A 27895-nucleotide genomic window follows, 5' to 3' on the forward strand; every position below is an offset into this window, starting at 1 on the left:
GCATGTTAGAAAAAGCAGTCTGAATAAATTCGAGATCTGCTGTACAACACTGTACCCACAGGAAACAATAATGTATTTTACACTTAAAACTTTAAGAGGGTAGATCTCATGTTAAGTTCTTACTGCAATTAAAAAAATGGTTTTTCATAATGCATGAGCAAAACCGAAAGTTTCTGTGATGACTGCCCTTGTACTGTTCACTATGTAACTTATTCATTATGTAAGAATTTGTTCTCCATGTAAGAACTTGTTTGTTATGCCTCAGAAGATTGGAGACTGACAAAAATTAGGCTTGGGGTGGATTAATGATTGTGCATTGAGCATTGACTCCCCTATACAGAATTTTATTGTCGTTAACAACCATTTGATCAATAAATATGAGAGATGCCCTCACAAAAAAAAAAAAAAAAAAAAAAGGACAGACTTCCAATGGTAAAATAAATAAGTAACCGGGATGTAATGTATAGCATAAGGAATATAGTCAAGATATTGTAACAGCCTGGTAGGGTGATAGCTGGAACCTAGAATTATGTATATAAATGTTCTACCACTGTGTTGTACACTTGAAACTCATGTAATGTAATACTGTGTGTCAACTACCCTTCAATAAAAAATAATTATTTAAAAAATAAATTAAAAAAAAAAAAATGGTTTGACTGCTGTACAGAGTAGGGTGTGGGGGGAAAGGCCGGAGGCTGGGAGGGGACTCCTGAAGTGGTGCAGGCCGACCCCGGTGAGGTGAGGGCTGGACTGCAGCAGCTGTCATTTCCGTCACCGTCACCCCAACAGCACACCTCCCCTGATACGCAGCAGGCGCGTCATCAGGAAGGCTGAGAGCAATGGGCCAGCTGACAGGAACCTCCCTGCCAACTCAAAGAGGTCTGTCTTCACGCATCCCAACTGGCCCTCTTCTTGGGCTCAGTCACCTTCGAGGCACAGCACCCAGCCACGAGCTCCCAAGTTTCTGGACAATATGAGCCCTTTTGGTGTCCTGGAACCAAGGGCATGGCTGGGTCCTCACCAGTGTCCCAAAGGAGACCCTGTCAGTATCCAGACTCCATGGGTCCCACATGGAGTGAGAAGGGGAGGGACATTCTAGGGCAGAGGGGCTGTTGGTGATCACTGAGTGGTCTTATTGAATACCTAAACATGAAATAGCTAAAACAGAACAAAGACAGACATCCAAGAATGCCCCCACTCTGCACCCCATCACTAGGTACCCTCAGCACTATGAGTGTGAGCACTGCCTTGGAAGGCCTCCTTCCCCTCGGCTAGGCTAAAAGCCCTTGCCATCCACGCTCCTCACACTCTGCGCTTTACTGTTTAGAACATTCAACCCTTTTAGGACCACAAGTTTGATTGTAGCCCTCCCTGCCGGGCTATGTGCTCCCTGATGGAGCGCACCAGCACCGTGTCTGCCTTGTTCACTGCTGATTCCTTGGTGCTGGGAACGGAGTCCGGCTCATAGCAGGACCTCAGGGAACACTGGTGAACAGAATCAACAGGACACACTGAGGGAGAGGAAGAGTGGGAGAAGGTGCCCAGATGTCACAGGCCCTGAGAGAGGAAAAGCGTCTTGCTTAAGTCACAGGTGAGGTGAAGGAGTCACATGGCCTGCCCGGGGCCTCTGACGCTCAGTGCAGGGCCTTCCCTCTTGTGACACTATGCTTAAAAGAGGCTGTGCAACAGGTCAGCGTTTCTAAAAGCACAGTCCATGGAATGCTGGCTCCAAGATTTTAGTGCATAGAAAAGTTCTGTAAATAAGTTTGGGAAACTCTGGGTTAAATCAAATGAAAAAAGCTGTTTTTTTTTTTAAAGCCTTTACCATGCCCATGTGCATACGATTCTTGGTGAGGGTCACAGGCAATATTCCCGACATCTATGGGACCATGGAATTCTGCCCGGGGACATGGTATGAAACCTTTGGCACCATCCCCCAGCTGCTTGTCATGATTATTTATTGAAGCACAGCATGGAGATTTGTTGCAACTTTTTGGGTGGTGCAAAAAAACCATTTTGCAAATGAAAATGGCTCCAAGCCCCAATATATAAATGGAATAAAAATAGAGCTTCTCTGGTTGAAGGGAGCCCTGGAAATCCATCTGGCCACCCCTTTACTGCTGCCATGCCAGGAACCCTTGAGTCCTGTGGAACCATTTGAAAACAACTGGTACAGAACTCAGCACAGGGGTTCTGGCACTGGCCCTGCCATGCGGGGCACTTGCCCACTTGGGCAAGTCACTTAATGTCACAGGGCCTTGGTTTCCCCATTTATATGAGTCTGTTAGCCTGGATGCTTTCTGGAGGCCTTAATTTTAATCTCTGATATGATGAGGCCGATGATTCTATGCTGTAAAACTCTAACTTTAAGATTCTATGGTTCCTTGATTCTGAGATTCCATGGCTTGATATTCTGATTCTGGGAGTGCTTGTAGCCAGCCTGAGCTGATATGGCACACTGGGGCCCAGGCTGTGAAAAGCAGAATTCATTAACTACAGCGTGCTGCCCAGGAGTGCAGGGTTCCATGGGGAAGGTATGCCCCATGCAGGATGGAAGGGGTGGGGGGAAACGGGAGTCGGGTGTGGATGGAGTCAGCAGCCGCTCAGTTGGCAGAGCAGGGAGAAGGACCCAGGTCTCCTGACTCCTGCTCTATCTTTAGATCTCCATAGCAACTGTCACCAGGGCGCCTGAGCTGAAGGCAGGGCTGAGCTGGCTGCCTGCAGGAGGCAGGGGCGTTTGCTTCCATGCCTCTTTTGTTGAGGAAAGGACTCTAGGCCAGCCTCTGAAGCCAGGGATGGGAGACTGAGAGTAAAGCCTTTCGGAAGAGGAAAGGCTGGGGGACCAATACAAAATAAAGGTAATCCAGGACCCCACCTCCCTCTGAGAACATGGTCAGGTCACGGAACCTAAGACCGTGTGTGTCAGGTTCGTGGCACTGGAGGTACATAAGGCAAGTTCCTCCTCCAAAGATCTCTGAGCTGCCCCCTTGGTCATTTCCTAATCACTAACAAGCACCTCATCAGAGCCAGCACTGAGGCCATAGCAGAGACGCACACTTTCCAGGGAAAACAGGCTTTGGTATAGGCATTACACAGCAGGGCCCAGAGGGAGGCTCTGGCCCCCCCTCCCCACAACCCTCTCACCTGAAGAACCAGGGGAGCTCCTCCCGTCCTTCCTTCTGTGAATGCCTACAGCCCTAGCACTCAGCATAGGTCCGGCTTCCTCTAGGGCATCCTCCCTGACTCCAGGCTGGTTACTCCCCTCCCAGGGGCTCACAGCAGTATGCCTATCTGAGGGAGTCAGTAATCTCACAGGGTAGATGAGAAATGGAGGCATGCGTGGTAAAGACTTTCACCAGGGTCACTGAAATGTCAGCAGTGCTGCTAGGCCTGGACTCCATGTCTTCTGATTCCAGCCTGTGCTTCTTCTCATGTCACAGAGGCAGGCCCCTGGCCTGGATTTTGGGAGGGAGGCCAGGGTTAGAAGAGGAAGTAGGAGTCCTCGGTCACACCTGCACATAGCAAGCACCTGGCCATGTCCTTGGTAAACTCAGCTGAGCCACAGACCAATGCAAATGGCTTTCTCCGGCAGGAGCTGACCAGCTCTTCAATCAGGTCCTGGGCCAGGCGGCCAAAATGGGTTTTCTCCCGGTAACTCCAGGGAAGCTGCTCTGGGAAGTTCTCCTGGGACAAAGAGAAATAAATAGTGGAGAGGGATTAAAGATGGCGGCATGAGAGGTGAGACAGAAACCTCCTCCCCAAACCACATATAATTTGAAAATATAGCAAATACAGCTAATCCTGAAAGAGCAACCGGAAAGAAGGCTGCACCAGACTGTCTACACCTGGGGAAAAGAGCAGACCTCACCAGAAAGAGTAGAGTATCAAAGCCACAATCCAGCATGACCCAAGCCCTTCCCTCACCCAAGCTCACTGGCAGGAGGAAGAGAAACAGAGCAAGGTGGGGGTGGAGGCCTAAGACTGCTGAACATCCAGCCCTAGAGATCTGCTCTGGGTGCACGAACCTACATTACATGGTGCTCTGGAGATTAGTGGGGTTGGAAAGCTAAGACAGGCGGTAAACTTGGAAAGACTGAAATTCCAGCCACTTGTGGAGAAAAGATACCCACAACTGGCTGGTCTGGGACAAAAGGCGGGCACTCTGAGAGACTTCCCAACAGCTAGAGGGCTGCTAAAGGGGCAAGGATTGCACAGAGTTTGCTGCTCAGGAGAAAGGACAGTGGACAAAATTGTCCAGGTGCACTCAGTGCAGCTTGTTCCCAGGATAGGGACTTTCAGGAGCTTCAGGTACTCCATCCCCCTGTCTGGCAATGCAGCTCCAAGGCCCCCCACCGTGATACACAGCTTGCCGCTCCTTCCTCCCGGCTGGCATCAGTTTGCAAACTGGCTGCCCCCACCATCGCGCCAGGCCACCCAGAGGGCAGCCCCACCTATGACAGCTACAGGGGCATAGCATAGAGACTCCTCCTTGCATGCTCAGCCCTCTGGCCCGGGCAGTGGAGGCAGGCACTGCAGCCAGGAAGCAGGAAAGAGCTATTTTCTCCCTGACAGGCACCAGCGCCGCTCGCCTGCAACCCCCTACATTGCTCCAGGGGCTGAGCAGTTCCAGAGAGTAGAGCTTCTAGGCACTAGAGGGCGCCACCTTTGCCAAGTTATTTCTAGAAATACAAAATATCAAAAGAACCTAGAACAAACCAAAACCCACAATCACCAGAAAGAGGGCCAAGTGAAAATGAAATCCCTAATATTCCTGAAAAAGACTTCAAAATAAAAGTCATTAACATCACGGAGCTATAGAAAAATATTCAAGACCACAGGAAGCAATTCAAGAAAGAGATAGAAACTTTGAAAAATACAGTATCTGAAATGAAACATACAATGGAGGGATTTAAAAGGAGAGTAGATGAAGTAGAGGAGACAGTAAATGAAACAGAAATTAGAGAAGAGGAATACAAAGAAGCTGAGGCAAAGAGAGAAAAAGGATCTCTAGGAATGAAAGAGTATTAAGAGAACTGTGTGACCAATCCAAACAGAACAATATTTGCATATAAGGGTATGAGAAGAAGAAGAGAGAGAAAAAAGGATAGAAAGTATCTTTGAGGAGGTAATTGCTGTAAACATCCCCAATCGGGGGAAGGATATATTCTCTCAGGCCATGGAGGTGCACAGATCTCCCAACACAAGAGATAAGGAAGACAACACCAATTTTATTATTTAATAATAATTAAAATGGCAAAGATCAATGATAAGGAAAGAGTATTAAAAGCAGCCAGAGAGAAAAAAGATCACATACAAAGGAAAACCCATCAGGCTGTCATCAGACTTCTCAACAGAAACCTTACAGGCCAGAAGAGAATGGCATGATATATTTAATGTAATGAAACAGAAGGGCCTTGAACCAAGAATACTCCACCCAGCAAGATTGTCATTTAAATTTGAAGGAGGGATTAAATAATTTCCAGATAAGCTAAAGTTGAGAGTATTAACTCCCAAAAAACATCATCTCTATAGTGTATTTTGAAGGGGCTCCTATAGATGGAAGTGTTCCTAAGGCTAAATGACTGTTACCATAGAAAATAAAACCACAATAAAGGAAGTAGACCAATTAATTACTAAGCAAATGCAAAATTAAATCAACTACCCCCAAAGTCAGTCAAGGGATACACAAAGGGTACAGAATATAATGCCTAATATATAAAGAATGGAGGAGGAAGAAAAAGGAGAAAAAAAAAAAGAATCTTTAGACTGTGTTTGTAATAGCATACTAATTAAGTTAAGTTAGACTGTTAGATAGTAAAGAAGCTACTCTTGAACCTTTGGTAACCACGAATCTAAAGCCTGCAATGGCAATAAGTACATATCTATCTATAATCACCCTAAATGTAAATGGTCTGAATGCACCAATCAAAAGACATAGAGTTACGAATGGATAAAAAAAACAAGACCCATCTATATGCTGCCTACAAGGGACTCACTTCAAACCCAAAGATATGCAAAGACTAAAAGCGAAGGGATGGAAAAAGATATTTCATGCAACTAGTAGGGGAAAAAAAGCAGGAGTTGCAGTACTTGTATCAGACAAAACAGACTTCAAAACAAAGAAAGTAACAAGAGACAAAGAAGGACATTGCATAATGATAAAGGAGTCAGTCCAACAAGAGGATATAACCATTATAAATATCTATGCATCCAACACAGGAACACTTACATATGTAAAACAAATACTAAGAGAATTAAAGGGGGAAATAGAATGCAATGCATTCATTTTAGGGGACTTCAACCCACCATTCCAAAGGACAGATCAAACAGATAGAAAATAAGTAAGGAGATAGAGGCACTGAACAACACATTAGAACAGATGGACCTAACAGACATCTACAGAACACTCTGCCCCAAAGCAGCAGGATACACATTATTCTCAAGTGTACATGAAACATTTTCAAGAACAGATCATATACTAGGCCACAAAAAGAGCCTTAGTAAATTCAGAAATACTGAAATTGTACCAACCAGCTTCTGAGACCACAAAGGTATGAAACTAGAAATAAATTATGCAAAGAAAAAAAAATCACACAAACACACAGAGGCTTAACAACATGCTCCTAAATAATCAATGGATCAATGATCAAATAAAAACAGAAATCAAGCAATATATGGAGACAAATGACAATAATAACACTGCAAAGTCTGTGGGACACAGCGAAGGCCCTGCAAAGAAGGAAGTATATTGCAATACAGGCTTACCTCAGGAAAGAAGAACAATCCCATATGATCAGTCTAAACTCACAATTAATGAAACTAGAAAAAGAAGAACAAACGAGGCCCAAAGTCAATACAAGGAGGGACATAATAAAGATCAAGGTATAAATAAATAAAATTAAGAAGAATAAAACAATAGAAAGAATCAATGAAACCAGGAGCTGGTTCTTTGAGAAAATAAACAAAGTAGCCAGACTTACCAAGAAAAAAAGAGAGTCTATACACATAAACAGAATCAGCAATGAGAAAGGAAAAATCATAATGGACACCACAGAAATACAAAGAATTATTAGAGAACACTATGAAAAACTGTATGCTAACAAATTGGATAACGTAGAAGAAATGGACAACCTTCTAGAAAAATACAACCTTCCAAGGCTGACCCAGGAAGAAGCAGAATATCTGAACAGACCAATTACCAGCAACAAAATTGAATTGGTAATCAAAAAACTACCCAAGAACAAAAACCATGGACCAGATGGCTTCACTGCTGAATTTTACCAAACATTTAGTGTTGACCTAATATGCATTCTCCTTAAAGTTTTCCAAAACGTAGAAGAGGAGGGAATACTTCCAAACTCATTCTATGAGGCCAGCATCACTCTAATATCAAAACCAGGCAAAGACACCACAAAAAAGGAAAACGACAGACCAATATCCCTGATGAACATAGATGCTCATAGAACAAAAATACTCAACAAAATATTAGCAAACTGAATTCAAAAATACATCAAAAAGATCATCCATCATGATCAAGTAGGATTTATTCCAGGGATGCAAGGATGGTACAATATTTGAAAATCCATCAACCTCATAGACCACATCAACAAAAAGAAGGATAAAAATCATATGATCATTTCCATAGATGCTGAAAAAGCATTTGGCAAAATTTAACATCCATTCCTGTTAAAAACTCTCAACAAAATGAGTATAGTGGGCAAGTATCCCAACATAATAAAGGCCATATATGACAGACCCATAGCCAACATTATACTTAACAGCGAAAGGCTGAAAGCTTTTCCTTTAAGATTGGCAACAAGACAAGGATGCCCACTCTCCCTACTTTTATTCAACATAGTACTGGAGGTCCTAGCCATGGCAATTTGACAATACGAAGAAATAAAAGGCATCCAGATTGGCAAGGAAGAAGTCAAACTGTCACTGTTTGCAGTTGACATGATATTGTACATAAAAAGCCCTAAAGAATCCACCCCAAAACTACTAGAACTAATATCTGAATTCAGCAAAGTTGCAGGATACAAAATTAATACACAGAAATCTGTTGAATTCCTATACACTACCAATGAACTAGCAGAAAGAGAAATCAGGAAAACAATTCCATTCACAATTGCATCCAAAAGAATAAAATACCTAGGAATAAACCTAACCAAGGAGGTGAAAGACCAATACCCTTAAAACTACAAGACACTCATGAGAGAAATTAAAGAAGATACCAATAAATGGAAATACATCCCGTGCTCATGGATAGGAAGAATTAATATTGTCAAAATGGCCATCCTGCCTATAGCAATCTACAGATTCAATGCAATCCCTATCAAAATACCAACAGCATTCTTCAAAAACTAGAACAAATAGTTCTAAAATTCATATGGAACCACAAAAGACCACAAATAGCCAAAGCAATCCTGAGAAGGAAGAATAAAGCAGGGGAAATTATGCTCCCCAACTTCAAGCTCTACTACAAAGCCACAGTAATCAAGACAATTTGGTACTGGCACAAGAACAGACCCATAGACCGATGGGACAGACTAGAGAGCCCAGATATAAACCCAAGCACATATGGTCAATTAATATATGATAAAAGAGCCATGGATATACAATGGGGAAGTGACAGCCTCTTCAACAACTGTGTTGTCAAAACTGGACAGCTACATGCAAGAGAATAAAACTGGATTATTGTCTAATCCCATACACAAAAGTAAACTCAAAATGGATCAAAGACCTGAATGTAAATCATGAAACCATAAAACTTTTAGAAGAAGACATAGGCAAAAATCTCTTGAATATAAACACCAGCAACTTTTTCCTGAACATATCTCCTCAGGCAAGGGATACAAAATAAACAACGAACAAATGGGCCTACATCATGCTAAAAGCTTCTGTACAGCAAAGGACACCATCAGCAGAACAAAAAGTCACCCTACAGTATGGGAGAATATATTTGTAAATGACATATCTGACAAGGGGTTAACATTCAAAATATATAAAGACCTCACATGCTTCAACACCCAAAAAGCAAATAACCCGATTCAAAAATGGGCGAAGGATATGAACAGACACTTCTCCAAAGAAGAAATTCAGATGGCCAACAGGCACATGCAAAGATGCTCCACATTGGTAATTATCAGGGAAATGCAAATTAAAACCACAATGAGATATCACCTCACACCATTTAGGATGACCGACATCCAAAAGACAAGGAACAACAAATGCTGGCAAGGATGTGGAGAAAGGGGAACCCTCCTACACTGCTGGTGGGAATGTAAATTAGTTCAACCATTGTGCAAAGCAATATGGAGGTTCCTCAAAAAATTAAAAATAGAAATACCATTTGACCCAGGAATTCCACTCAGGAATTTACCCAAAGAAAACAAGATCTCAGAGTCAAAAAGACATATGCACCCCTATGTTGTTTATTGCAGCACTATTTATAATAGCCAAGATATGGAAGCAACCTAAGTGTCTATCAGTAGATGAATGGATAAAGAAGATGTGGTACATATACACAATGGAATATTATTTGCCATAAGAAGAAAACAAATCCTACCATTTGCAACAACATGGATGGAGCTAGAGGGTATTATGGTCAGTGAACTAAGCCAGGCGGAGAAAGACAAGTACCAAATGATTTTCCTCATTAGTGGAGTGTAACAACAAAGCAAAACTGAAGGAACAAAACAGCAGCAGACTCACAGACTCCAAGAACAGACAAGCAGTTATCAAAGGGGAGGAGTGGGAGAGGTTGGGCGGGGTAGGAGGGAGAAGGGGATTGAGAGGCATTATGATTGGCACACATAGTGTGGGGGGGTCATTGGAAAGACTGTGTAGCACAGAGAAGACAAGTAGTGACTCTGTGGCATCTTACTATGCTGATGGACAGTGACTGTAATGGGGTATGTGGTGGGGACTTGACAATATGGGGGAATGTAGTAACCACAATGTTTTCCATGTGAAACCTTAATAAAAAAATTAATTAAAAAAAAGAAGGAAATAGTGGGGTGACTACTGGGGGTGCCTTCAGAGTTCATGCAGCAAGCAGTCCTTTGCCAAATGAAGAAACTGAGGCAGGGAGTGGGAAGGCAACCTTCACCTAGCCCTGCCAGGGGCCAGGCACTTCCTCATGCTGGGACTCAGATCACCCTCACAAGCCTGTGGGTGGGTAGCCATCCTTCTACAACTCGTGAGGCACAGGGCAGAGGAGGGACATCCTCCGGGGTACACAGCGAGGCAGGGGCAGTGGCAGGACCGGACCTCAGGCCTCACCCTCTCTCAGTGACTTCCAGGGGCCGCTGCTCCTGTCACTCTGTGGGGAACAGTTTCTCCCCAAGATTACGTGTCTTCCAGCGTCTTTCCAAGGTAATCCAACACTTCATCCTCAGAGCATAATTTTTGTTAATTTAAGTTTTCCATTCACTTGTTAAACATGTGCTGAATGGTCACTCTGTCCCGGCACTGAGCGTGGCACAGTGGGTATGGCAGCAGCCCTACAGACAAGGTTTCTGGCCTCATTCTGGCTGTGTGTGTCAGAGGTCCCAGAGCGAGTGCCTTAAACAGAGGGGCTTATTTCTCCCATGTAAAAAGGCTGGAAGTAGTACTATGGGGTGTTCGGTGCCCAAAGGGCCCAGGCTCCTTTCTTCCTGCCCCTCTAGCCTTAGTTTGTGGCTTTTGTCCTCAAAGCACAAGAGAAAAGCTCCACCTCTTGCTGACTTGGAGGAATTTCTTCTATTTTCTTTATGTAAATGTTTTATTGAAGTAGAACATACGTATAGAAAAGTCTACAAGTAATTCTAGCAAAGAGATGGAACCATGTAACCAGCATCCAAAGAAAAAAAAAAAACAGAACAGTACCATCACCTCTGCAGACCCTGTTAAGGTGAGCATCTAGTTCCTGGAGCCAGGCAGACACAGGATGGAGAGAGGAGGGTGGGTCAGGATCCAGATCTGTCGCTGCTGCCTGGCTGAGTGACCAGGGCCTTTCTGAGCTATGTGATGAGTGCACGGGGGTGGGGAAACCCCTGCGAGAGGCTCCGTGGGCTCCATTCCCAGGTGTACTCACAGGGCCCCATCGGGTTCACCCAACTGCACCGGGGACAGCTGTGTGCTGCTGACAGGCATCCTCTCCACCGATCTGTATCTTCCCACACTTCCTCCACACCCCGACTCACCCAATGGGCCCTGGAAAGCATGGACTGGCAGGTCCTGCTGGCCTGGGCTTTCCTTCCCACTCCCCGGTTCCCTCAGGTTACTCATGTTTGGCTCAGCTCACCCCAACTGCACAGAGAGGTGCTGGGTCTGGCTGCTGCTCAGGTGGGGGGGCGAAGACCATAAGCAATGATGGTGCAGTGGGGTGGGTGGTGTGCAGGAGAGCCCAGCCTATGACACAGAAACATCTGTGCCAGCCTGGAGGCTCTAAGACAGCTTCTAGGATGGAATTACACTGCAGCAGACAGATGTGAGGGATGGGTAGTGTCAGGTGAAGAAGTGGGGGAAAGTGTTCCTGGCAAGGGAACAGCATGAGCAAAGGCTCAGCAGCCAGAGAAGCCCAGCGCACTTGCATGAGCAGACCAGTGACACCAGGGCAGCAGGGAGGGCGCATGGGGACATGAGACCACAGAGACTGACGCAGCTGCGAGGGCTCAGACTCCATCCTGAGAGTAGCAGCGAGCAGGGAAGGGCTGAAAGCAGGATGGTGGTGTGACCAGAGCTGCCCTTCTGCCTACCAGATGAAGGACAAATTGGCAAGGGGTGGCTGGACCAGAAAGACCTTGGAGGATGCTGTCACTGCAGCCAGGCAGGAGAGGGAGCATCCTGAGGCAAGGGAGCGTAGCTGGCCAGGAGGCACCTCCCACTCCACTGCCCCTTATCTGCCCCTGCCAGTGATGGCCAGCCCACTTACCTGCTAGACCCCAGGTCACCGGCATCATCAAGCCCTGGCCCAGGGCTGAAGGCACTTTATTGCTGATGAAATTTAACTCTACCTCAACCCCAGGCTCAAACGCCATCTCCCCCATGGAGCTCTCCCTGCTTGCTGCATGAATACCCTCCACAGCACCCTATCCCCATGCTGTCTCACACCGATGAGCATGGCCTTTGCAGCAGGACCACCCAGGGTCACACCTAGCTCTCCACCAAGATTGCAGTGGGATTGAAAGACAACACACATAAAGTGCTCAGAACAGCGCCAGGCACAGGGAAGTGTTCCATGAAAGGGAGCCGCCGCTGTCTGCCATCCTGTGGCTGGCTGTCTCCCCATATACAGGTGAGTACCCGGAGGGCACAGAACAGGCCATCTTCATTTTTGTATCCCTGGCACCTGGCATGTAATCAGGGAACAGGAAAGCAGGCCGAGGTGACTCGGCCAGGTACCTGCCTTCCGGCTACTCCTCCCACCTTCCCTGCCCTGGCACTCAGGCAGGGCCAGCTGGTGCCCTGGCTGGCACATGAGTCTTCTGCTTCATTCCTCTGCTTTGGGCACCTCATGCTGCTACTAATGCTCACCAAGCACGATCCTTCTGATGCTCTTGTACTGAGCATTCTGCCCCATGGACAGGCCCCCAGCCCCTGGCCCCTGGGGATCTCAGGCTCTTTGGTACTGGGAGGGGAAACCCAGTTTCCTGATACCCCACACCCAGCTACAATGTCAAAGTTCACATAAGTCTTTAGGGACACTCTAAAGCTGCCTCAAAGAGCAAACTGATGAGAAGGGTGCTCCACAGTGGAGGGCCATGCAGAGGACCCTGAGCAATAGAGAACAGAGTGGAGGCCCTAGTAGGGGATCCAAACCCAGGGGTTACAGTGAAGAAATAAAACTAAGACCAGGGGAAGGCAAGTGAAAAAAGACAGCCAGGGGCCTGGCCTGAGATGAGGGGGAGACACTCCACCTGTTCTGTGGCCCCGGGTGCAGGGTGCTGGGAAGAGTGGCCTGAGTGAATGGAGGGGATGCCGAATCAGAGAGAGGCTTCCAGGTAACGTGTCTGTAGAGCGGAGAGTTTGAAAGCAGCTTTTCTCCCATACAGTCAGGTAGGGACCCTAATAAATGTAGTACCCTCAGATCCTGTTCCTGCCATCCATCGTTGACAGAGTACATGCCTTCTCTGTGACTGGCACTGTGCTAAGTGCTGAGGAGAGGGTGGTGATCCAGACATGTCCCTGTTTCGAGAAGGTTATCACAGCCTTGAGGATGTCTGTGGCCTGGCCCACGGACTCCACAAACAGGCCCTCAGCAAAAGATGATGCCAGAGGGCGGACAGGCAGCAGGCACCATGGGTGAGAGCTGGAGCTCTGGAATCAGATGCGAGGCTCAAACCCTGGCTTCACCCCTTCGGCCAGCAGGATGTGGGCTGGCACCTTCAGCTCTCTGAGCCTCGGTTTCCTCATCTGCATAATGAACGTGACAATACCTGCCTTCCTTGCCAGGCACATGGTAGGGGTTCCACCAGTGGCAGGGATTATTATTATGGCATGGAGCAGGGAGGCCACAGCAGGTCCTCAGAACAGCTGAAGGGGACATGACTCTCAGTCAAGGAAGGAAGTCACCACCTTGGGCTCACCTGGCTGAGGACAAAGAAGGTACGGATGTTCCAGAAATGGGCCTGCTCCTGCAGGAAGGTTTTCAGATAGATGTCCTCAAAGGTCTTGAAGCAGCTGACCAGGGTGACGAAGGTCTCATCGTCTGCGTTGTCTGTGATGCTCTGGAGGATGGGCACCATGGGGGCCAGGCCAGTGCCTGCAGCCAACATGAGGAGCTCACCGTGCTGGGGAGGAGTAGCGGCATACATATGACAGGGCGCGTTGGGAGGGTCTCACCCACCCACCCACCACAAGGCCTTCTCTTGGGCTTGCTTCAGCTGCATGGCATGCTCTTCCTGGGTGTCCTGCCTGACTGAGCTTCCCCCTCTACCTCCACCAGGAAGCCACCCTTGCTTGTGAAAGTCTGTAGTTTGTGAGGTCTGTGTCACAGAAATGGAATCTGGGTACTGAAAGAAAATGTAAAACAGTGAAGCCCACCCTGCAAGTGGTTTGGGTGCCTTCCTAAGCATCTCATGGACTGATTATACACTTCAGCTGACAGGTAGCCCACTACCTCCCAAGGCGATTTGCTCTATTACAGGCTGACTCCCCTTGCCAGGGAGGACTTCAAAACCTCTGGGCTGCTTCCTCTGCTTCTGGGAAGCCCTGCACAGATCTGAGGGCCCCAGCTTGAACCCCTGAGTCTGCTCTGCTTTAGACTAAATGAGATACTATACCTAAGTGCCTAGCACAGGACTGGTATGAAAGAGCTATACAATGAAAGTGCATTTCCACCCCAAGAGGTCGCTGCTCCATCACCCTGTCCTCATAAAACCCCTTTCCTGGCTATGGGTCTCTTACAGAGAGGCAATGCTCTTCATGGTCAGAAATTTAAAGGTTAGTGCCTAACCTATGCAGTGAGGTATTCACCTTCCTCATTCTAGAGGTTAGACCTCTGTGAATGCAGTCTGAGTTTTCACTCGCTGTATTGACCACCACTGCACATCACACTGCTGCATGAAACACTTCCTTGAGGTCAGGAGTCACAGACGTGGGTATAAATCCCAAGCCACATGGTCTGGGAAAGTTCGTTCACTTCTCTGAACTTTGGTTTCTTAACTAGTAAAAACATAAGAGCACCTGCCCATTGCAGCTCCTATCTCAGAACTGTTGTGAGGATTAAATGAGATACCATAAAGTGCCTGGTGTGGATCAATGCAGCTGCAGTTCCTCCCCTCTCCGAGCCCTAAGTACAGGTCACACATCCTGCCCTGTGCTGGGGCTCCCCTAGCCTGCCGCTCTTCAGCCTGCCAGGCTCCTTTTTCCCCCAGCACCGCTCCAACTCTCCTCTGGGAAGCCTTCCCCGAGCCAGGGGCAGGCAAGCATCCTTTGTGTTCCCAAAGCCCTCTGTGCACCTCCTCACAACACTGGTCATGCTGTACTGTTGCCTCCCCATCAGACTGAGCTTCTGGAGGACAGTGGCCTTGTCTAGTCCATCTGTGGCTCTGGGTGGATGCTCATGAATGTCTGTGGAATAAATGCACAGGTGCTGATGTGCCTGTCTCAGAGCTGACATGAGAGCCCCCTGCAATGAAGAGGACTACAGAGCAGTGAGATGGCTGGGAAGAGGGCCAGAGCACCCCAGCGTCCTCACGGAAGCACAGCCGAGCTTGGCCGCAGTGTCAGCAGCCAAATGCTCACATGTGAGACGCCATCTCTTCTTCCTCACTGCTGGGCCCTACAACCTCCCTAGGAAGGAAGTACAGGGGCTTTCTAGTGGTGGCCTATGGATGCAGAAGAGGCTCCACCCAGGAAAGGTGGTCAATACAACATTCATCAGGTGCCCTCTCTAAGTTGGGAGGAAACAGGAACCATTCCTAATCCATGCTCTCAAGAGCATGGGGGACATAAGGACACCAACAGCTAAAATGCAGGCTGAACATGACTGCACCAGCAGTACACTGTAGAAGAGCATTAATATATGCACACCACATATCTGTAAAACAGGGGTAGCAGCTCGTAGGAGCTGTTGTGAGAACTGAATGAGTTACTACATGGCAAGTGCTAATAATCAGGTGCCATGTATGTATTTGATATTATTATTATACACACATATGTGTGTGTGCATGTGCCTGTATGCATTTCCAAGTGTGGAACAGGATTTGAAAGATATACACCAAGGCAGTAAAGCTGGTTTATTTGGATAGATGGGCTACAGTGTTACTTTCTTCTTTTTGCCTCTATATCTGCTGATTTTTTTTTTTGGTAATGAACATGTACTGTATTTTTAATAAGGGAAAAAAACTTAAAAGCTGTTTTTAAATTAAACAAAAAAAATGGAGAGGAAGGAATGATTCATTCTTTTCCATTTGTTTTTGTTTTGCTTTGTTCCCTAATTATAAAGGTAATAGGTGTTCATTGTGGATAATCTGGAACATATAATGAAGAAAATAAAAATAATCCATAATTCTACCAACCAGAGCTGTTAACATTTCATTGTATTTATTTTCGTATTTTTTTCTGTGCATTTTAACTTTTCCCCACCTGTTGTATATTCAGCTTTGTACCTAGTGTTTGTCACTTGATCTTACAGCATAAGGATATAATATCATTTACGAACAATTTTAAAATCCAGGGTTATATTCTATCAAGTATCTGTACTTAAGTGTTCCCCTGTTACTGGATATTCAGTTGTCTCCAATTTCTTGCTCTTATAAATAAAGCAGCAATGAACATGTGCCCAGGAGTCAACATTTGGACTTCTAAAAGTGGAATTACTGGGTTAAAGGATTTGAAGATTCTTAAGATTCTTGGAACATACTTCCAAACTGCTTTCCAGATACACACCAACTGATGATAAATCATTAAGTCTTCCTGGGAACGTCAGGGCAGGATATGCTGGAAAGATGAGGGGAAGAGCCTTTGGGCTGGGAACAGGCTCCCAAGCAGCAGGCCATTGCGCATATTCAGGGAGTGGTCGCCTGTCTTGCACCTGGAATATGAAACTGGAAAGCTATCTGAGGGCCAGTAGGGACCCCCAAAACCACGTACACGAGTTTGGATTTTCTAAGCAATGGGCAGCCATGGACAGTTCTAGAAGATAGGCATGCAGTTTTCTTTATTAGTGCCTATTCCATCTCCTCCCTTGGGGTTGGGGTTGGGTTCAGAAAGAATGGCACAGTAAGATTTTATGGCCTAAAACATGAAAACCGCAGATCTCAAGGCCAACCTGGGAGGGGTCTACTGAGGAGTTAGTGTGCCCATACTGACCTGGTTTGGCTTATAAATGAAGCCTCCGAAAGGTCCTCGCCAGAAAGCTGTGTCTCCTGCTCTCCAGGACTCGACATACCGGGCCATCAGCCCAGTCGGGTAGCACTGGGGGCAAACACAAGGAGACCTCGATGGGACAGGCACATACTGCCCGGCAGACCACAGCGGTCGTTGACACGGAGTCCTTCCTGCATGCTAAGTGCTTTTCCTATGTTATCTCGTTTAATCCACATTGTCCCACAAAGTTGGCGCTATCATTTCCAATTTTCAGATGAGGCCCAGAAGCTTGCACAGAAGGGAAATGGCGAGGCTGGGACGAGAATTCACAGGACCTACAGCCTTAACTACAGAGATCTCAAACCCAAATAACTACAGGGGTCATGCAGGTAATATAACTTTAGAAGATTAATGGCAATTAACACCCAGTCTCAGTGTCAGGGAAATAAGAAAGAGCGGCGGGACTGTGGTAAATTGGTGAGTGAATGCTCCTTCTAAAGGAGGAAGTCCCTTTGCAGACTCCAGTATGGAGTTTATGAGGTTGATGATGCCAGATCTGATTTTCCAAGAGGGGAAGGAAATCCATATTTTTATGTTAAATCTCCCATTTTTAAATGACAGCAATTAATCCTAAATTTTAAAACACTGTGCAGGCCAAAACCAAATATACTTAAGGGCTAGAGTCAGTTTGTAGGCCACTCATTTTCAATGTCTACATTACTCATCACTGTCTTCTGGCTGGGTGATAAAAATGGAAGTTGTGGAGAGGATTCTTCCACTGGGGGCCTGCCAATTCTGTGCCAGGCACGACACTGGGGCTGCAGGGGAGACCACTGAATCTTAAGCTCCAGGAAGGCAGCCAGTGCCTAAACACCATGGAAGAGACTTAATAATTACCTGAAATGAATGAATGAATCAATTAATCCAGAATCAAGCCTTAAGAAGGTCACGATATAGAAGTGACTTAAGTCTCAGACACATAGGGTAGAAACTACCTAATAGCCCATGAGAACAGAGTGCTAAGAGAGCCTTGAGGAAGTGCAATTACTACCAATGGAGTAGGATCAAGGATGGCTTCCTGGAGGAGGAAGCACTTGAGCTGGATCTTTAAAGCTAGCCCAGACTGCATTCATCACTGGGGGTGGGAGTAGAAGGGCAGAGAGGATTCTGAGCATCAGGTGTGGCGTGGTCAGGGGTAGGAGAGCCTAGGTCATGTTCTGGGAATAGCAAGTAACACAAGAGGGGAAGGGGAAGGGGAAAGCACTGGCAGACAGGACTGGAACAGTGTTTGGAAGGAGATTTTTAACCAGGCTTGAAGGAGACACTGGGCTTTGATTATCAGACATGCTTCTAATTACCCACAGCCATCTCTGACTTGGTTGAGCACCATATGCATAAAGCATGGGAAGTCCTTGTCTCACCTAGAAGGGGTCTGGGAAGGAGGCTACAGTTTTCCTCCTAACTTGCTAGAGGCTGTCTCAGAGCACACCTTGTTTTCTGGCGCCGGTCTCAGGGAGGCACAGCCTCAGCTGTGGCCTTCGAGGCCTTATGGCGCAGACAGACAGCACTTCCGTGTCTCCAGCACCCACAGACAGACTGGCTCAATACACATTGTTAAACAGAACTTAAACTGAACCGTTCTTTGACTTGGATCATATTACCCAAGAGGCCTTGGCACAATGACATCATCTCTCTGAGCTTCAGTTTCTTTATCTGTAAAGTGGGGATAATATGATCTACTCTGCAGGGTTGTTATAAGGTTAAAAGGAGATAATGGAAAAAAAAAAAAGAGCTAGAAGCAGTGCCTGATGGCCAGAAGGTACCTGAGAACGGGGAGCTCCTCCTTCCCACCTGCGAAGGTAAACCTAAAAAACCCGCCTGCCTTCCCAATTGCAAAGACATCTTCCCAGCTAGCAGCTTAGGGATAATTAAGCATCTCTCTAAAGAGAGGCTTTCCTGTAAACGAAGGAGAAAATCAGTCTTGCAGCTGGGAGAGATCCAGCTGCCCTGAAGAACTGTCTCCAGGCTTATCCTTTCAACAGAAACACACCCAGACGAGCAGCTTGGGGATGCAGGCCATTTGGAGAGGATTTGTGGAATCTCTCAGACAAACAGTTGTGTGGAGAAGGGATCCCATCCAAGCTTATGTGTGAGGGAATAAACACTCCGGCGCCCAGGGCAGGCGGGGCGGGCAAGAGCCAGAGGCAGCGCTGAGGTCTTGGAGTCAGAGGCCAGGGCTCACTCACAGCCAAACGTCTCACTAGCTGCAAAGCCTTGGGTCCTCCTGGGGCCTCAGTTTGCTTATCAATGAAAAGGGGATAATAATTCCTGTCCTACAAGTGAGATAAAGGATGACAAAGCTGTTATTAAATACTGGTGTCCTAGGATTCCATTTGGGAAATGATGAGGTAGAGATATACATTAGGCTGACCCATATGAAACTACTGTTAATCTTTAAGGCAAAGATGTTAGAGTATCAGCAATATCATGTAGTTCAATGTAATTTTTTTCCCACACAGAATTGGACCTTCATGACTTCTTATACATTTTGGTGCCAATTCCTTGGGTCTCTTGTGGGTTTTGTACCCAGCCCTCTTTGTTTATCTCATCTCTGCCAACTTCCCCACTCACCTGGGCTGCCCCCACAAGCACCCCTCCGTCCACAACTCAGAATGGTTACAGGTTCCACAAGATCCTGTTCTGTTTTACTGCCCCCTGCCTTTGGTTATCTGTCCCCATGGGCCTGGAACGCCACTTCCTGCCACTGCCAGTTTGTACTCCTTCAAGGCCCAACTCAATGCCTCGGATCCTGCCCACCTCCCCGAAAGATGACCTCAGGTTAGTTTGGTCCACAAGGCCCTCTGTGTCCCACCTTTTGCCTGCATACTGCCTCTATGCCAGGGCACAGGACTAAGTTCCCAAATCCTGTGGAACACAAATCATGTGGCCTCCTTTCCACTGTACAAGCTGCTCCCAGCACTCAGAAATCCCTTCCACATTTCCCCCCTAGGTCCCCACTCCTGAACTCAAACATACAGCTCAACTCACAGCTTCCACTGGGAAGTGCAACCTACCTTCCCTGAGCTGGGCTGGGGTCTGCTGTTACAGTGTCCATCACACTGTACTGTCTCAGTCTAGCTCATCTCTGGATCCCAGTGCCCAGCACACAGTAGGTGCCAGGTGACTGGGATCCCCATTCCTCTGCGGTTGATGCTCACTCTGCATTGATAGGGAAGAAGGTGAGGAGGAGCAGCTTTCTCAGTCTGAGTCTCCTTTTCACAAAATCTGTCAGGAATATGCCCTCTGTTGGTGCCCAGCAGCCTCCTTCCCCAGGGAAGAAGATGGGAGAAGTCCTCCTTCACTGTCCCCAGTCTTCCCTCAAGCCAACCTCCCTCCATGTGATCACTGGCTTTTCCCACATGGGTAGAACTTCCCCATCACATCCCAACCACGCTGGCAAATGTCCAGTTCACAGCATCTTAGCACATCCACGTGGGCCAGCTTACCTTGATTAAAACTTCAAAGTAACCTTCTGCGTTGGCAGGACTGATGGGAGTATAGGCTCTCTGAATTTCTAAGTCATCTACTTTCCCCCTAGAAAAGAGAAGTACTCAGTCAAGCAGTCAGCCAGTCATTCAACAAACCCTTACAGGTAGCTACTCTGTGCCAGGCTGGTGAAAGTAAAGGTGGGGCCCAGACATCCAGGTGGTCCTCACTGAGGGACAAAATAAGGACAGTAATTCCAGGCAGAGGGAATAGTCTGGGGGAAAGCTTAGAGGTAGGATAATGTGGGACAAGTCAGGGACTGATGAGTAGATCATGAGGCTGGAATAAGGGGCAAGTATTGGGGAGGGGAGGGAGATAAACTTGTTGGGAAAGGAATCTGGGGCCTTGGGTTATGATGCCACTGGGGAGGCATTGTGCAGCACCAGAAGAAGTTTGGGGAGTGGCATGGTCAGCCACGTGGGTTAGGACATAGCTTAGGACTGGAGTGACAGAGAGGGCAGAGGAGAGGGGCCAGCCTAGGAGCAGGGAGTTCTGAGCCTCCCTGGTTTATAGATGGAAGGCTGCATGGGTCTGTGACCTGCCCTGTGGCTCCTCCCACCCACTGGAAAAGTGGGCTTCAAGGACTGTCAGCCAGGCCACAGGCCCGAACAAGATGGGCACAAACACCAGGGGTCAGTGTGAGGCAAGTGGCCAGAGTGTGACCAGTAATGTGCTCTCTCTCCCGGTTTTCCTCCTTTGCTGGCTCCTCCTCTTGCTAATACCATAAACACTGGCATTGCCAGGGCTCGGTCCTCTGCCCTTCCCTCTTTCCACTGTCCCAAATATATGCCAATGATTCCCATATCTACATCTACAGCTCGAATCTCTCTGCTGAGCCTCAGACCCACAGTGTAAATAATCTAGCAGACAATTCCACCTGGAGGTCCCAAGGAGCCTTCTCCCTGGGCAGGTGGGGTGGGGATCTAGGTGGGAGGGGAGTGCAAAATTAGGTTGGGAAGAAGAAGGACTTCAGAGGAGTGGTGAAGAGTGTAACACAGGAAGGAGGCAGACTGTCTGGGCTTGAGTCCTGGCCCCACACTTCATTAGCTGTGCGATACTGGACAGCTCACTTATCCTAATAACAATGTCTTTTCTCTCAGTTGGTGTTAACCATACTAGGTTAATACCACAGGCTCTAAAGCCAGACTGCTTGCCTTCAAATCCTGGCTCCAACACTTTGTGAATGTGAGACCTTGGGCGAGTCACTGAACCTCCCTGATTTCCGTTCCCTCTCAGGAATGATTATGGTACCTACCACTAAGGACTGTATGAGAATTAAATGAGTTCAGATGTGTAAGTACAAGAACTGCGCCTTGGATAGGTGAGTGCTATAAAACTGTTGGTTACTGTTATTAGTAGTAGTTATGAAAATGCATTATCTAGTTCAACCCCAAGAACCCTCTAAATCAGATATTGCTAGGTTTATTTTGAGGTGACAAATGGAGGCTTAAGAGAGATGAAGCAAGTTTCCCCTAGTCCACACGGCGAGCAAACAGAGCAGGGCCGCAGAGGTCTGGCCCTCCCGCTACCTGAGTGTACCGTAGGATGAGGTGCTGGCCAGGCCGCAGGCCAAGTGGGCTGTTTCCAGGCAGTGTGAAGCGCACGTGATAAGTATCCTTAGTGAGTTTGTCTATGGCACTGATGCGGAAGGCTAGGAAGGTCTCAGGGCTCAGCTTCGGGGAGCAGCTCTGCAACAGGAAAAAGCTGGGCTCAAGCATCCAGAAGCAGCCTTCCCACTCTGCCAAGGGGAAGCTATCTCGTCCACTAAGTTTTCTGTGTAATATAGTAGCTCCACCTTACTTCCCTTTCATGCTCTAAGAGTGCCAGTGCACTTAACCTGGGGCTCACCCTGCTATGAAGACTTCCATGGCCCCCTCAGCCCCAGGATAAAGTGCAGGCTCCTTAGCTAGACACTCAAGGGCCCAATGGACAACCCTCAAGCCTCATTTTATCTCCCATTCATCAAATGCCAGGCATTTCTCTGTCCTCCCAAGGACACCCTGCTGCCTCCTGGGAGCAACACCCTGGGAGTCCTATATTTGCTCAAGTTATGCCTTCTAGTACAGAACACTCACCTAAAATGTATGAATGACTTACTCATACCTTCAAGCCTACTAAAATCCAGATTTGCAGAATTTAGAAATGGATGGGGCTTTAAATGATGATCTGATATTCTTATATTACACGTGGGGAAACTGAGACCTATGTGGTAGTGGATTTCTTGTCCAAGGTCACACCATGGGCAGGGACTTGAATTCATGTCTTTGAAGTCTCAGCTCACTGCCTTTAACATTCCATCACACCTCCACCTCCTCCAGGAAGCCTTCTCTGCATGCCATGACTCCAGATCTCTCTCCTATAAAATGCCCATACCCATTTCACTCCTGGTACCACCCCATGCCCAGCTCAGGCTCAGACTCTGAACCCAGATCTGTCTGCTTCCATTAAGCACACTTTCTCTGTGCTGTGCAGGTCAGGGAAAGCTTCCCTGAGCATCAGGAACACTTTGCAAGGCCGGTAGACCGCCATGCTGGCCCTCTCGCCTGAGGAGCAGCCCTTCCTCACCCGTGACTGCTCCCCACTCAGCAGGCTCCTGTTCTTGCTGGCTCGGGCTGCCTCCCACCTTGCCAGGTCTCGGTGATAGAGGTCGAACACACAGGGTGAGCAGCCACTGCCACAGCACTGGGAGGGCAAGGGCTCCACTGGCCGGAGCTGCAGCCAGGCCTCCTCACTGTCATCCTCCTCCCTCTTGTCCATTGTCAGTGGGTCTTCGGCAGCCTGGGAGGGACAACTGGGTGCTCTTCCCAGAGCGGGTCTGGCTCGGTGAGGCCATGGGCCCAGGCCCTGCTCCCCTGCCGGCCTAGGAGAGGGAAAAAGTGGTTTACACTCTGGTGATCTCTCTCCTCCCCATTCTCCCTGATACCTGCGGGTGCCAAGCCCTGTATGAGTACGGGGATGAGGACGGATCAGCCCTGGGACCTGCTGCCTGGCGGGGAGGCAGGCTGACAGGACACAGCAATTCGAGCTGGCAACCAGGTCTTCCTGGCCTCTTCCTGTACTCTGAGTACTTGGTTAGGTACTTTACATAGAAAATCTCTTTGATTTAAAAAACATTAAAAATAATGAAGTACAGCACATACAGTATTAAAAATAAATTAAAATGTTGTAAAAGAACATCTTTGTAATCACCACTTAGTCAAGTAAAAAGAACCTTGCAAACATCCCAGAAGCCACTCACACGTGTCCCTTCCTGATCATCACCCACACCCCAGCCTCCAGGTAACCACCATCCTGAATTTGGCATAATCATCCCCTTGCTTTTCCTTAGTTTTGCAACTTTTGTTTGCATCCTTAACCACTACAGCTTTGCCCAGTTTTTATTTTTTTATAGACAGAATCCTATGAACACATTCCTATGTCTGGTTTCTCTCACTCAGCATTATTGATGAGTCACCTGCCCAAGTGCTGCATTTCATTTATTTTCACAACGAGGCCAGTACAGGTATCATTTCATAGATGGGAGGACTGGGGTCTGGAGGGGTTTAATCCAGTCACATAGCTCCTAAAGTGGTGGCACTGAGATTTTAACTCCAGTCTGCTTTCAGAATCTATTATTCCTCAACCACAGGGAAACAGGAAGAGGAGGTTGTGATGGTCCAGTTGAGAGGACCTGGACTAGGGCAGCTTTGAGGGGGATGATAAGACAGGGGTCAACTAGAGAAATATCAAAAAGGGTAATTAACAGGACACAGAGACAGACCAGTGTGAAGTGAGGAAGTGAGGCGGGCAGAGGGGCTAAAGGGACATCTACATGTCATGGCTTCAGTCTGAGTGGACAATGGGCTCAAGAAAAGAAGTAAAGCTTTAGGGAAAGACGAAAGAGGGGAAAGATGCTAAGTTCAGTTTAATGTATGTTGAGTGCCCATCCAAATGTAAAATCTTGTTGTCAGCTGGATTAAACAGGTGTAGGTACACGAATCTGGAAACAGAGATCTGGGTAATTTGACACCAAGGGAGGGACGAGTGGGTAGAGGAAGGTAACAGGCACATGCTGGAGCCTTCTATGAAGGCCTGCTTGGCTTCATTCCCTCCTGCAAGTACTTTCTGCACTTGGCTCAGCCCTGGTCATCATAGCTGCCCAAGAAGTACTTCTTCAAGTGAGTGAATCAACCTCACCGTGTTACACTATGTTCAGAAATTACATGGTTATATGTCTTTCTCCTCTTTGGAATTATAAATTCCTTGAGGTCAGAGAATATTTTTTAATTGTTTTATGAAGCAGCACACTAAATATTTAAAGATACATTTGTTACATGAAAAGAAGGAAGAGAGGAAGGGAGCTTAGTCTGGGGGCTATTAGGTAAGAATAGTCTGGAAGAAGACAGATCAGGGAGGGAAAGTTAAATGGCAGTGATTTATTTTCAGATGATTCTGTCAGGGCAGTTTGGGGCTTACAAGGTTCTCCATATTTACATGTGGAACTCCACAGTTTATATAGAAATAGACCTGATCATTTCATCTAAAGATGAAATATTCATTTAAAATTCCACAGGTAACCTGAAAATGTAAAACAAAGTCTATGTGATAACAGATAATGCTTACTGAATGCTTCTGTATCCTTAACATCACATCAAGCAACGTAATGAATTGTTTCATTAATCTTTGCAACTACCCTTGAGGTAGTAGTATCATACCTATTTTATAAGTGAGAAAACTGAATGTTAGAAAGACTAATTAATGTGTCCTGTGTTACACAGGAACATGTTAAGAGGGGGAAAAAGTTCTCTAAAAAATTCCACAGGTAAGTCAAAGCAAAAGAGGGTGTTTCCTTCTTCTTATCTGAGAACAGAACTGAGGAGAATTCTGATGTCACAGAACATTACTTGATGTAAATATCACTCCTCTAAAATGCAACTGCTTTTGAGAGTTCTAGTCCCTGATTTCCTCCATTACTGCTGCCAGACACTCACTGGGCAGGAGCTGCTGCATGAGGTGCTGGGATGCAGAAGCGAGTGACATTCGTCCTTGCCTTGAAGAAGCTACTGGCCTAGTGGGACAGTCAGCCCTAAACAGATAGCAACCATTATAATGGATGTCACTCACTGGGCCAGAGTCTATGGCAAGTGCTCTGGACTGTCTCACTCTGTTTTCCTGACAGCCACATGAAGGGAGGCCATGTCCTTCTTCATTTCACAGAGGGGAAAATGAGGCCTGAGTCAGGAGGCCAGAAGTGATAAGGTTAGTACTCAAACCTGGGTCTCTTCTGCCTCCCGGCTGGTAATCTTTCTCACTAGATTTCATGCTTCTGGAGAGCAAGGTGCAGGGGGGTCTTCAACTCCAATGCCCAGTGCCAGGCACTGGGCTGGCACACAGCAGGGGCCTAACTTGCCAAACTGTCACTTAATTTTGTGGGCACCATGGAGCCTCCCAATGGCACTAATTTCATTCATGCATAAAGTGCTAGGATCAAGATGTGAACCAAGTCTGTGGAGGGGCAGAGGGTTAACCACCAAGCCTGCCAGAGGACAGAGAAGCTCCACTTCTTGGTTATCAATCAGCTGCCAAGAGTCCTATCTTTAAGATATTTCTACTTTTCCTGCCTCCTCTGTCCATTTACACTGGAGCTTCTCATGCTCCCAAAGGCTGTGCTCCTAGTCTCTCCCTATACCATCCGTCATCACGCCTGCCACCAGCTCTGATCACACCAGTCCCCTATACTTAGCAACCTTTAACAGCTCCCCATTGCCTAATAGACAGAATTCAATCTTCTTGCCTGGTGCCCAAGGTTCTTTCTGATCAGAACTTGTCCAGATTTTCTTACCACTTACTATCATTGGTTTTAGAAGGGCAGTACTTCTGTGTGCAATAAATCTTTCTCTTACAGTAGAAAGGTTTTGGTTTCAGAAAATTTGTTTCTGCTGCTGACAAGCTTTATGATTTCAGGAAGGTTTAGCAGACTGCGACCCCCTCCAGGGCAAGGATGACATCTTATTCTTTCTGTAGTCTACCACCAGGCACAGGCACATAGAAGGCTCCAGTGATTGGTGACTGCTCATTCAGTTTACAAATAAGGTCCGGAGCCAGGCACAGTGCTAGGTGCAGGCATTCAGCAGGGGTAAACAGGACATGGGCTCTCCCTTCAGAGAACATGCAGCCTAGCAGGGTGGTACATCAATTCAACCCTTTTTATTATGAGTGAAGTTTGTTCCCTTTTTCATGTTTTCTTACTCCCAAGTTTTTGGGAGGTCAAGTGAGATCAGTGAAAGAGCTCTGTTAACTCTAAGCTGATATTCAGTGTGCGGGTTTTTCTTATCAGGCTTTGCCTTAAATGTATCTTCTCCATGTTTTAAAACCCACTTTCTCGGTATTTTGGAAGTTGATAGAGAAGTTGGCCTTGTTAGTCATATATTTTAAAGACCTGGTTCATGCATCCTCTTAGACTCCACTTTTTCAGTCTAAGCACTACCTTTAAGCCAGGCCTTCACACTGGATGTTGCCTAAGCCTGGATGACTCTCTCCACTCTTCAAGTTTTGTTTACAGTTTATCTCTCCTCAGAGGCCCTCCCTGAACCTTTTGATTTTCATTCTCTATCATGTATCCGATTTGTTTCTATCATGTCTTCCTTCATTAAACGTATATTTACCATGTGCCAGGTACTGTTCTGGGTGCAGGAGATGCAGCAATGAAGAGAAACCCCTGCACTCATGGAACTTATATTCTAGTGGGAGAGACAAGTCATTAAACAAGACCAAAATGGCAAACAGGGCAGAGTGTTAAAGGCTGACGAGAAAAATAACCAGGGCAAAGGTGTAGGCGGTATATGTGTGTGTTGCAATTGCTTATTAGTTTACTTGCTTTCCGAATCTCCAACCACAGTAAGGTAAGCTCTACAGCCCGTTTTAATCACCAGCACAAACCTGATGCTCACCACAGTGCCTGACTAACAGTAGGCATTTGATAAAGTGGTGTTGCTCAAGAAGCAAAGGAACACCTTCATCACCCTGGCCTTCCTTCTGGGAGGCGGAAGGGAAAATCCCGAGTTAAAGGAAGGAAAATAGGTCACTTTGACCCTGGGTAAGAGGCATGCAGTACGAGCTGGTGTGGTGGACAGGGCCACTCCCAGGCTCCGGAGAAGGTCAATGGTAAAAGTGCCCACAGCAAAGAGAAGTGCTTAGACAAGAAAAGAAACGTCAGCGCATCCACTCCATGCTGAGCGCCGGCAGGTGCCCTAACACGCATTTCTATCCCCATATTTATAGCGAGGGACATTGAGGCTCAAATGGAAGTGCTTTGTCCAAGCTCCACTAGCTCGTAAACAGCCAAAGTTGCCGTCAACTTAGGTTTGGAGTCCCGGTGCTCTTCTAGTCCCATCGCGGCCCGTTCCACGAGCACTCACCTACACTTCTGCGCCACTCGTCAGAAGTTCCTCCAGGGTCAGCCCTCTCCCGCGAAGGCGGGAAGTACCGAGCCCGTCTCACCAATGAGAAAATGAGAACAGCATGAGAGGCGGGGTAAAGCAAAGGTGCCCTAACTGTGATTGGCTAGAGTGGC

General features: G+C 47.0%; 1 protein-coding gene across 1 annotated transcript; it reads right to left on the reverse strand.

The window, feature by feature from the left end:
* Positions 1-647: 647 nt before the first annotated feature.
* LOC118925404 (NADH-cytochrome b5 reductase-like) lies at positions 648-27781 on the reverse strand. Its single transcript, XM_057500227.1, has 7 exons — positions 27741-27781; positions 22909-23203; positions 21883-22031; positions 20304-20391; positions 16801-16905; positions 13572-13775; positions 648-3684 (listed from the first exon to the last, which is right to left on the reverse strand). The coding sequence occupies exons 2-7, from the start codon at positions 23098-23100 to the stop codon at positions 3481-3483; spliced, it is 942 nt and encodes a 313-aa protein (XP_057356210.1). The 5' UTR covers positions 23101-23203; positions 27741-27781; the 3' UTR covers positions 648-3480.
* Positions 27782-27895: the final 114 nt, after the last annotated feature.

The sequence above is a fragment of the Manis pentadactyla genome, chromosome 4 (assembly GCF_030020395.1).
Source record: "Manis pentadactyla isolate mManPen7 chromosome 4, mManPen7.hap1, whole genome shotgun sequence".
Taxonomy (NCBI): domain Eukaryota; kingdom Metazoa; phylum Chordata; class Mammalia; order Pholidota; family Manidae; genus Manis; species Manis pentadactyla.